Below are 13,322 nucleotides of genomic sequence, written 5' to 3'. Positions count from 1 at the left end.
TATACCGGTACAAATTCGTCTGTATTATGTCAACTACGTCGTTTTCCACAGACGAACGTGTATTTATTATTGGGACTTATCGCGCGTATAAATCTTACGAACGAGTGAAAGACGAGTTTCGGATAAAATTTCCCGATTCTTCAGTTCCTAATAAGTCGACAATATCGCGTTCGATTAATAAATTGCGTGAGACCGGGAGTGTGCACGATGGGAAAATCACAGGTCGACCGTCGCTGTTAACGGTAGAAGTTCTGGAGGATGTAAAAGAATTTTTACTCGCTCGCCCAGAAAATCGCTGAGAAAGCTATCTTCACAGGTCGGGCTTGCGCTAACTACAGCTTTCAGGGCTACTAAAAAATTACAATCGCATCGGTGTCGTTCAAAGAGCAAAACGTAGACCGCGGAAAACGTTTACAGTGTCGTCGTCGGTTTCACTCTCTTGTTGACAGCAACGGTATTGAAATTTTGGATCGTGTTTATTTCAGCGATGAGGCATGCGGTTTCATTCGCATGGCTATATTAACAGCCAAAACTGCCGAATATGGAGCGCTGAAAATCCTCACGCGTTTTACAGAACGACCATCCAAAATCGATGTTTGGGGTGCGATTTCCTTGCGTTGTATAATAGGGCCTTTATTTTTTTAAAGATCTGTAGACGGTGTAGTTAATCGCAACTTAACGGAACAGTTAATCACCATGTAGATTTACACGAACGAGAATGTCGGTTCAAGCAGGATAACGGAACGCGTCGTACCGCTAATGAAAGCCGGATAAGTTACGGGAATTTTTTGGCCATCGCTTGATATCAAAAGGGTTGTGGCCTCAACAGATCTTACACCGGCAGACGTTTTCCTTCGGGGGTATTTAAAAAGTGTACTTTTTAAAAACAATCCTCATACGCTTGACGAATCAAAGGCTAACGCTGAAAGTGAGATTTCAAACGTTACGAAAAGCGGCTGCAAATCGTTTAAGAAATATTATTTCGAAAACTCTCGATGAAAATGACGGTGATTATTTACGGTTAAGTGATTACGAAGATAATTGCAATTCTACGGATGACGGAAACTCGAATACCGATCACAGTAATTAAGGTAAAAATACCCGCTATAATTTTTACGCTTTTAATTAAATATTTACTGTACAGACCGATTTAACTGCATCATGCAAAAAACGAACACTGTTATATATGTTCGATCTTCTACGGTGATAAGAAATGCAACAAATCTGATGTGGACACGACATGACTTCCTTGTACCCCAATTAAATTACATACACATTTTTTTTTTAAAGATAAGTACATAAAACTTTATTTCATTAATAACTTCTGATATTTTTTCATTTTTTTATTGTTATTATTGAATTATTACTTATCGTAAATTTTTTTTACAATCAGAAGTTAACAATTATTAATAAATCAATACATTTAAATTTTTTTAAAAATGAGATGGAAGTCCGCTTCGAATCGACGTGCACGACGAGCGCATGTATACACTTGTATATATGTATACATGTATACGGTGTTATTATTACTTATTATCTAACAACGAGTATAAAGAATGAATAAAAAACGATTGATAAAAATAAATAGACTAACTGCAACTTATACTTATTTTTAAAAAAAGTAATCAATGAAAAGTAAAAATTAATAATATAAACATAATTTTCAATAAATAAACAACACAGTAATAATAACAATAAAGTCTTTGGTTTGGTGAAAGGTTATGTCATGGCTCAATTAAACATAAAACAGTTCTTCAGCTAAATGAAACAGGATCCGGGTTTACATCTAGGTATTTTCAGTTGTAATCTAATGGCTGTCACCGATATAGAAAAAAGAAACCAATTGCATAACTATAATTGATCTAACAAGCTATAATTTAATCTAAGCAACTATATATATAATGTCGATGTCCATGATAATTACGTTGAGCATTAAAGAATTTCTATGTCCGTGCGCGTAAAAATATATATATAATACAGATAATTTAATTTACTCTTTTTTTTAATGTACACTTTTTCTAACGTATATAAAAAAATCGATTACTTTATTATTATGAACTAATAACCAACTGCTATTTATTAATTATCAAATAAATAACATTAACAATGGTTATCAGGTGTAGCGTAACGGGACAACCGGGGACGCTATGACCGATGAGATAAACCATTGTTTGCGAGTTTGCTGCTTACTGACATCGTTTGTTGAGTAATAATTTTTTTAATTTTGTGTTCTTTTACTTTCCCGGCTACAAAGATTAAAACAAATTTCATCAAAAAAAGTAGATGTAAATAACCCAAAAATAATTTTCGAAAAAAAATTTTATTCCGATGCTCCCAAGTCCAAAAGAATTTATTTTCGTCAAGGCTATATCTCAATAGATCGGTGAAGACGTAACACCAAAAATAATCTTACTGTATTTGCAATACCCGTTTCAAAAAATACCGCGAAATGTAACTGTTGAGTTTGTAATATGAGTATATAAAAGATCCCTTATTAACAAAAATAAAATACAGCCGATAGATTTAATACATACGAGGTGTGTGAGAAAAGTAATGAGACTGACTCTATTTACTTACCAAAGTTTTTATTTTTTTCAAACAACAATATTACTTCCTTCAAAGTAGTTCCCTTGGGCAGCTATACACCGGCGGAGTCGTTGTTCCCACTCCTGGTACCAGCGCTGGAAGGCTTCAACTTGTAGGGCTTTTAACCGGTCGGTCACAGTCTTTTGAATGTTCTCCAGAATTACAAAACGATGTCCTTTTAACACACGTTTCAATTTCGGGAAAAGGAAAAAGTCACAAGGAATCAAATCGGGTGAATAGGGGGCTTGAGGAACCGTAGGAATGCGTTTTGAGGTCAAAAATTCCCTGATGGAAATGGCCGTGTGACACGGGGCATTGTCATGGTGAAGCATCCACTCACGCGAATCACTCTTTTCCTGAGCCTTTCAAGGACACCTTTGTAAAATGCTTGGTTGACAGTTTGACCTGGAGGAACAAATTATTTACGCGCGATACCCCTACTGTCAAAAAAACAAATCGGCACGGTTTTGATCTTTGATTTGCTCATTCGACATTTTTTTCGGTCGAGGAGATGACGAAGTATGCCACTCTTCGCTTTTCCGCTTTGTTTCGGGATCGTAATCAAATATCCAGGATTCATCACCTGCGATCACACGATTGAAGAATTCTTGGTCATTGTCAATCCTCTCAAAAAGATCAACGCACACGTTTCTTCCACTGTGAGGTTATTCGGCACCGATTTCGCGCAAACCTTCCGCATGTCCAAATCGTCTGTCAAAATTTGATGTACGGTGAAAGTGTTTAAATTTAACTATTCATTATCCTTATTGTTAAACGACGGATCTTATAACAACCCTCACACGCTCAATGTTTTCGTCAAATTTGAAGTCGAAGGTCTCTCTGAACGAGGCTGATCTTCAACGTGTTCTCGGCCTTCCAAAAATGATTCGTGCCGGCGGAAAACTTGTGCTCTTGATAGGCAAAGTTCCCCGTAGGCCTGTTTCAACTTTTCAAAGGTCACACTCGCGGATTCCCCAAGTTTAACACAAAACTTGATCGCACAACCTCGCTCTAAATTCCTATGCTCATTTTCGTAACACAACTTTACTGATGGCGCTGTCAAAAATAATGTGTTGACTGAACGGAGTTGAAACTCGTACTGAACATGTAGAAGGGATGAGCAAATCGGTCTAGCACAGACCGGTAGACACAGCGTTGCCAGATCGCTCGCAGTGTTACCAATCTCATTACTTTTCTCCCACACCTCGTATAACTCTGGATTCCGTAGACCGATTTTCTTCAAAATCTCAGGTACTGATTTTCTACAAAAAGTAGATAGGTTCTACTTTCGAGGGGGATAGAACGTGTATTATTTTTTTGTAAAAATTGGAAAAAGGGGTGAGGGTATTTTAGTCGAAATTAAATTTCAAATCGTTTTCGGAACACTTTAGAAAAACAATCTTTCTTACAAAGTTGAATTTTGTTTTATCAAAATCACAAAAAGGTAAGTTAGGTTTACCAAAAATGGGAGTGAATGAGTTAATGGGAAATTGTTTTGCACCTATATTTTCTACATCGAAAGACTTTGAAACCGCTATAAAAAATGTATTCTCCGTCACTCCAATAATCTGTGATTAAATTCATCTCGTAAGTTAACCGGTTCAATTAAAATGTAAAAATCTTAATTTTTTGCTACCCCTTACTTTAGTATTTCTTTAAAAAAAATTAGCTAAAAATTTCCACCCTCTTCCTAGAAAATTACAACTTTGCTTATTTAGAATTATGGCGGTAACTTTGTATTTTTCAAACGATTTTAAAAAGTTATTTTTAAATTTATTATTGCAACTTAGGAATTACTTTCTTTAAAAACAATTGTACTCGAGTCCTTCACCTTGAGTATGGGAGGCCCGAAAATGAAAAAACAAATTTCGTTTTTAAAGTTAAAAAACGAAATGTATAAATTGATCGGCGTAGCCAGAAATAAGGCCAAAATTTATCCGAGTTGTAAGCTTTTTTTTTTGTACCACTGTCAGGTCAATTTTAATTATTAGTAGCGAACGCGTTATATTTTGTACTATGGTGTTCACTTGCTACAATGCAAACCGTCTCTACTTCCAACAGCACGTCGCCTATACTGTATTCGTTAGTTTGTAGAGTGAAGAATAAGCAAACGACGCGTTTGGTTAGCGATTTTGTCATGTTTCTGCTGAGTCACGTCCCTTGTATCAGTGCCGATTCACAACGCGGCCGTATCTATATACAACACAATAATCTTTACTCGTATCAGTCACCGTATAATTAATCATATATTAGTGGATGTAATCAAAAATTGATATAATGTTACGTCTCAGTTCTATTAAAAGCCTTGATCTTTCCATTTGATCACTCTTCTGTTCTCGTGTTCAATTTTTGTGTTTCTGGTACTTATTCTTTTACTCTAATGTTATTTAAAGTTAATATAATGCAATTTTTTTAAGTTTATTGGAACGCGAGTGTAGTGTATTCCTAGAGTTTTGTCTATACGACTAAAGTTATACCGTTATTTTGACACCGTATCTGATACCGATTCAGCTGATAACAGTACACGATTTTGATATCCCCTTCGCAAAAAAATGTCGCGAAAAAAGTACTTAAGTTTTGCGGAAAAGCACATCATTTTAAACGCTTACAAAAGCGAATTACAGAGTAATCTGACGACATTGATTTCGGATGTAATTAATAAAAATGTTAACATAAGTGGACGTTGTAATGCTTCAGTGTACAAAGTGATTCGCGTGATAAATCTCTTAATGTATCACGATTTCCTGAGAAAATAAAACCCTGAAGGTCAACTGACGAATTTTATTTATTGAGAAACAGTTTAACAATGTGTTACCTCTTTTGGAAGATTATTCGATTATCGTCTTAGATAACGCACCTTATCATTCATGTAAAACGGAAAAACTTCCAGCCGCGTCTTGGAAAAAGAATGATACCAAAATGCGGCTTAGTTCAAAAGGAGACATTTTTGAAGAGGATGAACTTAAGGTTCGATTATCGCAAAGTTTTTTCCGTATTAAAAATAATTTTAATGTGTATAAAATCGATTAATTAATAAAAACCGGTGGCAAAAACGTGCTTCGATTATTTCCCTATGATTGTGTACTCAACCCGATCGACTTAATTTGGGGACAAATAAAAAATTACATAGCGTCAGAAAATACGCTTTTAAAATATCTGATGTTAAAAATGTACGCTTAAAAGCTATCGATAAAACAGGCCAGAAGGTATAAACAAGTAACGGATACTACTGAACCAAATTAAAACAAAATTGAGCCTCTCATTGTGACAGCAATACGAATTTCTCGCAGTCAGATGACGAAAACCGAATTGATTTTAGTATTTGTTTTTGTCATTGAAATTTAATCTGAGATGTTAATGAAATTTTACTGTTTGTGGGCAATTGACGATTTCATAACACTTAAAAACAGCCCGAATAAAATGTCTATTTAGATTTAATATACGAGTATATGTATATATTTAGTCTCTGTAAAATATAATAGCGCGTGGTTACCGAATATTAACGTCGCGTAGTTTCTTTTATATACATCAGGATTTACAGCAGATGCTTGTGAATCGACCGCCTGAAGACTCGTACGCGCAGTTTGTTTACTTCAACTATATGTAAGCTAACCGAATCAGATATAGACAAAAGTAGTCGATTACACATTATGTAACTCATCAGCGTATGACTTGATTGTTCTATAAGATTTCGGCTGTTCTCCGTCTCGAATTTTCCTGAAAATTAATACTCTGTATATTACTTCAAACACTGGACACGTAATTACTTTCTTCCAGTTCAATTTATATATATATATATATAAAAAAAATCAAATAAATAAATTTGTGTACGTATGTATATATTTGTGTATTATATATACCCACACACACACAGCCAAGGTTCAAGCAGTTGCCAGAAGCTTAAACAATAGAAAAGTATTAAAGTATTAAAAGTATTAAACATTTGGAAAATACTAATGTAGGATATAAAATCAGTATAATATGACAGATTAAGACTTTATTTATTTCAATAATTTTGTTAATTTGTGGTATATTATAACGAACAGAAGGTATAATAAACGGGCTATAAACAATTGTCTTTCTTTAACACAGAGTAAACAGAAAATCTGCTGTTGCTTGTCTGAATAAACGGTAGGTTTCGTCGCTTTATAATTCATGCGAATACAAAAGTAGTATAGAAGAATGAAAATTAAAATACAACGGGGAAAAATAGTAAAAAATATGGGGGATTGAAAAAGAGGAAAAAGATTGAAAACAAGTCAGCAAAGAGGTAAAAAGTGAGTGACAAGGTAACCGATAGGTCGATGAAAGAAATAAAGAAAAAAAACGAAAAGAAAGACAATGGTTGTAAGAAAACAAAGGATTTCGATAACATCTTTGTTCTGTTTATAAATACAAAACGTCGGCAAACAGGACGAACGAATGAGCTATTGGGGGGAAAAGATATACGACAAAATGTACGAAGAGTCAAAAGAAATGAGGGGAAGTTCATTCTTCCCACGCTCCACATTATGAATCCTTATATTATTTTCAGCTACGACAACACAAAAGATGATATGTACCTTTCTGTATTTAGCCGTATACCATTTACTATCCGCTACCGACAGTATTTCGTTTTAAGCTTGCTTCTTATTCTTTCAATCTTAACGTATTAAAAAAACCGCACGACCATTGTTTTTTTTAGTTTTTATTAACAAAGCTTGTACATAATTTATTTATTTGTAAAAAATAAGCTGTCCTCCAGATTAGGTCCTTAGGAAATTTTTAAAACATCAGAGCAGTAAAAAAAAAAAAAACTAAAAAACAATAGCTAATAAAAAAACCCGACCGGTTTAAAAATCTGAACAGAAAAAACGACAATGCTTATAGTGACACATCTGGTGAAACATTAAGCAGATAATTATCTGAAGATATTCTCACTTCTTCAGTTTCGTATCGCATTCTTCTGCTAGTGACATTTCATTTTCCTTTTCTTTAGTATTATTACTTTTTTATTTATTTTATATTTTTTTTGTTCCCTTTATTCGTCAAGTTTATTTTTATTTCCGTGCACCTGTACAGTAATTATTATTGTAAATACTATATTAGGTAACAGGAGAACAGTAAAGGAAAAAACCTTTGTACGCTCCTCACCGATAAAAAACACTTTCAAATCTCTTAGTTTGATTAAAATAGAAAATTTCGTGTAAATTTTACGCTTTAACTTTCTTAATTCTAGTTATCTGTTATCGACACACCATAGTTACCGACAGAAGACCGAATAATCCTTGCTAGTAATGCAAGAATGGAATTCTTTAAGCGAATTTAGATATTACAAGGATACGGTTATCGTTTACAACTACTCTGATGTAAAATTATACAGCCGTTTTGAAAAAAAAAACGGTCGTAGTTTATTCGTAAATAAATAATGACTTAACTATATAAAAATATAATTTTTAATTTAAATTTTAATTTTAAACTTAACTAAACTTTTTAAATGTAAACTCACTAAAGTGAAACTTGGACGATCGGAGTATCTGAGAAGAAAAGATTAGAAGCTTTTGAAATGCGGTGCTATAAGAAAATGTTAAAAATCAGACGGGTGGATAAAGTGACAAATGAAGAGGTGTTGCGGCAAATAGATGAAGAAAGAAGCATTTGGAAAAACATAGTTAAAAGAAGAGGCAGACTTATAGGCCGCATATTAAGGCAACCTGGAATAGTCGCTTTAATATTGGAGGGACGGTAGAAGGAAAAAATTCTGCTGGCAGGTAAGTATACCGAAATGAAACGACTAGCACTAGATAGGGAATCTTGGAGAGCTGCATCAAACCAGTCAAATGACCAAACCGATCAATTGTCATTGACCAGTCAATGACAATGACTTTAAAACGATTAATTAAAAAAAATTAATTTAAACGTCTGAAATTATCCAAAAATTTTATCATAAGAAAATTACGAATTATTAAATTCATTTAACTAAATAAAACGGTTTACAGTTATTTTGAAAAAACTTCAGCGAAAATAGTTTTACAAGGAATAGTTTCAGTTTTTTACAACCAAGAAGGAGTTTACTAATTAAAGAGACAAATAGCCGCTGCAATGAATAGACTGAAACTATCTGACCTTCAAAAGCTGACACTCTTCTATTAATACCTCTTCTATTAATTACGAAATGTCGACTTTGCTTCCAAGTGTCGTGCTGCGATAAGATTATTATTCTCTGAAGCTTTAAAATCAGTCAAAATTCACTTGTAGATGGTAAAACAACATGGTAAAAAGTGGATTAACCGTGAAAATTTTTACAAGCGTTTCGAACAGTTTAAATTGAGCAGTACACGTGTACCCGATTTTCTGGAAGAAAATCGGTGGAAGTTTCAACCGATTCTTTGCAAAATCGCATAAACGATCTTATTCGCAAGGACAAGAGGATAAAAATTTGAGAAATCGTTGAAATTTGTAGTTCGACTAACGGCACTGTCCTTTCTATTATCCAGGCAGGATAAGCAGAATTACCACAAATAGTGTTCCAGATGGGTTCCGAGACGATCGACTCAAAACAGTTTAAACAGTTTAAATTGAGCAGTACACGTGTACCCGATTTTCTGGAAGAAAATCGGTGGAAGTTTCAACCGATTCTTTGCAAAATCGCATAAACGATCTTATTCGCAAGGACAAGAGGATAAAAATTTGAGAAATCGTTGAAATTTGTAGTTCGACTAACGGCACTGTCCTTTCTATTATCCAGGCAGGATAAGCAGAATTACCACAAATAGTGTTCCAGATGGGTTCCGAGACGATCGACTCAAAATCACAGACAACCGAATTCACGTCTGTAAGTAGTTTAAACAACTGTTTTTTTGCGGAAGGTAATGCTTTTTTAGACACCACAATAAATCGTTATTAAACTTGGATCCACAATTTTGAAACGGTATCCAAACGTCAGAGTACGGAACGGAAATATCCGAGTTCGGCTGCCAGATAGATATATTCAAAACCAACGTTTCAGCCGGTAAAATAACGCTAATCATATTTTTGGACTGTAAAAGCCTAATTTATTAAAAATATTTCGAAGGACACGATACAATCAACAGCGAGTACTACGGTGACATATTAGAAAAAAAGTGAAATCCGCATTACAAAGAAATGTCTGTTTTGAGCTCCTCAAAACTCGGTCCGAAAGTGTTACCGTATCTACGTTACAGTCTGAATCTCGTACCATCACATTTTATTTTGTTTAGTTCTCTCAAACATTTTTACGGGTCACAGAGTTCGACTACAATAAACCGGTGAAGAACGTGATACAAGAACTGTTCAGTCACCGATGCGAACAGTTCTTTAATACTGGAACAAGATAAGCGACTAAATTTAGATGAGGATTATGTTGAAAAGTAGGGTTACTTTCATTATTATTAATAAATAATAACTTTTCTACAGTCTGATGTTATTTTTCTGTAATTTTAATCGGCGAAAAAATAATTTATATTACAGGTATATTAAAAAAAGATTATTTATATCGGGTGCTAAAAATGTTAATAAGACAGAAATAATATTAAGAGGACCTCCTTCCATCCAAAGAAAAAGACAATTAAAAACAGATTAAAAATCTTGTTTAATAAATCTGCTGAAAAAAACATAACAAATATTTGAAGACGATTCAAATTTTCATAGGAATATTGTTTCGTTTCTCGACGTAATATTTTTCGTCGATTGAAGACGGTTTCTTATTTATGAAATTTTTAAAAAATTACCAGAAAATTAAGGAAAAATAAGGTATCGGTGAAAAGTTTGCCTTAGTCGAATCACTTCATGCCTAATATGCTAAAAACCGATATGCCGAAACCTTAGCGTAATTTCTTTTTCACGTAAATCAATGTACTCCCTTTCAAATTCGTTGGAAAAATGTTTTGTAATTTCACTGAAATTCATTCAGTCGATCGGATAATCTAATAAATACAGAAAAAAAAACACCAAAAAAATAAAAAGCTTGATCTCATCAACCTAAAAAGTAGTTACACTTAATGAAATGCATAAAAGTTAAAATAAAAATATATCTTGCACGCTAGATTTATATAAAGAAAGGAAAAACTTACCGGCAATTGTATTTAGGAACATAAGGTATTCGAAATTTGAAATTTCTCTACGCTGCCATTTTTGGGTCATATTTGAATTTCTCATCAACTGTCTAGCTGACATCATTGAAGCTCTCCTAAAACAAAACAAATAAATCTTATAAACGTTATGAAAAAACACGTCGGTAAATAAAAAAAAAAATTTACTGTTTAAATACCTTCCTGTTGAAGAAAAAAATAAAAACTAAAATTCACGATAAAGATATCCCTTAACGTACGTAACAGATACGAAGGAAAAAATATCGAGGAGCTGTTTCAAAACAAATTGTAAAGCCTTAAACGTAGAATAGTTTTTAACGTACTAAATTATCATTAAACGAAAAAGAAAAAAATAAGTTTATCGTGCAAAGATAAACAATATAATAATTAATAAGGGTTTTTTACGACCAGTTTCCTGAAAGATGAAAGTGTAAGTAAACTGTACAGAGTAATAATGACGTGAAAGTGAGGCATCTAAGACAATATAAAAAATATAACTTGCGTAACAAAGTACACAAGATTGACAACTGTTAATAACAAAAAAGTTAACTTAACATAGGTATAGAGAACGATAAAATTTAATGGTTAACAAAACAGAACAAGCAATCGAGTAAAAAAAAATTGTCGCTAGTCATATATGAGAAAAATAGATAAAATTAACAACGGTTAAAATTAAAATTAATATAACAAATTAACACCGGTCACAAATAATAAAAAAATTGAAATCTCGATAATTAACCGATTCATAAACGACAAAACAAAAGAATTCATATTACTGAATTAAAATAATTTGTAAATAGTATCAGAAAAAATTGCAATAAGTAAGGATGACATTCAACGCACAACAGCTCCTCAGTCGTCTCCTATCTTCACCGTTATACAAAAGGTTAACAGCCAGATGGTTTTCGTGCGCGTTAAGCATACGTACGTACTTTGAGCTTACCGGTGAATTTCTTCGCCGATGATGGCATCCCTAGATAATCGTGGATCTCCTTCTTCGCAAACCATGGCGCCTCCGATATGTTTCTCGGCACTTCGTTCTGGAACCTTTGGATAATATCGATGTCGCTATTGCTTACGGTAGCGCAAAGTTATATGTATGTAAAAATATTTACGTAAACTCATATAATATTTATTTTAATCTACATTAATTCTGTCTAAAAAAATAAAAATATTTAAAATCGGATACGATTCAAATACAAACACCGATAATGAGATCGCAATCTTTCTAGCGGAGTAAAATCTCTACTAGTTAATACTATATTGCATTCGATCTCAAAGTGAGCGATAACGCTCCCTTGATGGCGCTGGAGGCCTTCAGAGCGAACGGAAGAAGGCCCACAGAAAACTGGGGCCGTTCAGGCGGTCTAGGAAGGCGATAGCCGATTAAAAAAAAAGCAAATATTATGTTTTCCTGACATTTCAAACTAAAATTAGATATCTGCTACGGTATAACAAAAATTAAAGGGACACCTATATTTTACGATAAAAAATTATTATATTCAAACTACTTTAACATTGCAACCAAGAAGCTTACAAACAAATAAAAAGCAATTAAAGCTTGAGTACTCTACTTTTCGACAGTATATTTCAGAATCCAAAAATCATCAAATTAAAAAAAAAATAGCGAGAAGAAAACATTTTAAAATTTGAAAGTTTTTCTTCGTATTTGATCGAGCGCATGAAACGAAATTTTTTCTGTTAACCCCGTTAAAATCGTTTAAAAGCTTAAGACTTTAGCTTTAATTCCTTTTTTTGTATGTTACTCTACGATATTTCTGAACCAAAATATTCCACTTCAAAGAAAAAAGGCCAGTTTTGTCTTTAATGCTGCGTATCTTCCGATCTAAGCAACGTATTGATACAAATAAATATGGAAATAAAAGGGGTTTTTAAATTCTGTTTTTAGAGTGCATCTTAAAAAATCAATTGCAATTATTACTTTTAACAGAAGGTAAGTTTAAAAATTATTGGTACCGTTAGAAAATATTTAATTCTCAATGTGGACGGTGAGCAAAAATGTTTGAGAATCAATGCTATATTTTATGAGTTTCCGATTACAATAAAAAATTTATAAATATATTCCGGTATCAAACCAACAGTCTCTGTAATACAGTTCGACGTCATCGGTTTTCACATAGAGTCCTACCGGTTGGCGGTACAAGGGTTTGCATACATACCAGTAATCGATATTACATTATGAAGACCGATCGTGATGTAAAAAAAAGTAGACGCCATAATTGGATCGACTGTAGGAATGTTTCGATGTATTATTTTTTATCGTAATCGAATCGCTAAATGTTTTACCGGTTTAAAAAAAACCATTAATTTTATACCACCAGGAGATATTTTTATATATCTGGTATATCAGTTGCTTTGAATAAAACTACGGTTAAGTTATTCGTACAACTTTAGAAGCTGCTATAACTCAATAGAAATTCGATTAAAAACGAAGGAATAGATTTAATTTTACACTTACATTTAACCGTCGGTTAAAATACTAGAAGATGAAAAAGAATTTGATGATTTCAGAATCGAATGTATATTATGATCAGTGTTTGCTAGCGCTCTGGAAGATTAAGAATTAGAAAGATATTTAAAAAAATATTTGTAAGGAGACTCTTTATGGTCGCGAAACCTGGACAA

General features: G+C 33.2%; 1 protein-coding gene across 1 annotated transcript in view; it reads right to left on the bottom strand.

Annotated features, from left to right (window-relative positions):
* rg (A kinase anchor protein rugose) overlaps nucleotides 1–13,322 on the bottom strand; it is a 1,091,579-nt gene that overhangs the window by 59,629 nt on the left and 1,018,628 nt on the right. Inside the window, exon 43 of the mRNA XM_075379107.1 lies at nucleotides 10,659–10,774. Coding sequence (XP_075235222.1) covers nucleotides 10,659–10,774 — 116 coding nt within the window. The remainder of the gene's footprint in view (nucleotides 1–10,658; nucleotides 10,775–13,322) is intronic.

This window comes from Lycorma delicatula, chromosome 11 (assembly GCF_047948215.1).
Source record: "Lycorma delicatula isolate Av1 chromosome 11, ASM4794821v1, whole genome shotgun sequence".
Lineage (NCBI taxonomy): Eukaryota > Metazoa > Arthropoda > Insecta > Hemiptera > Fulgoridae > Lycorma > Lycorma delicatula.
This window is presented reverse-complemented; position numbering and strand designations above follow the sequence as displayed.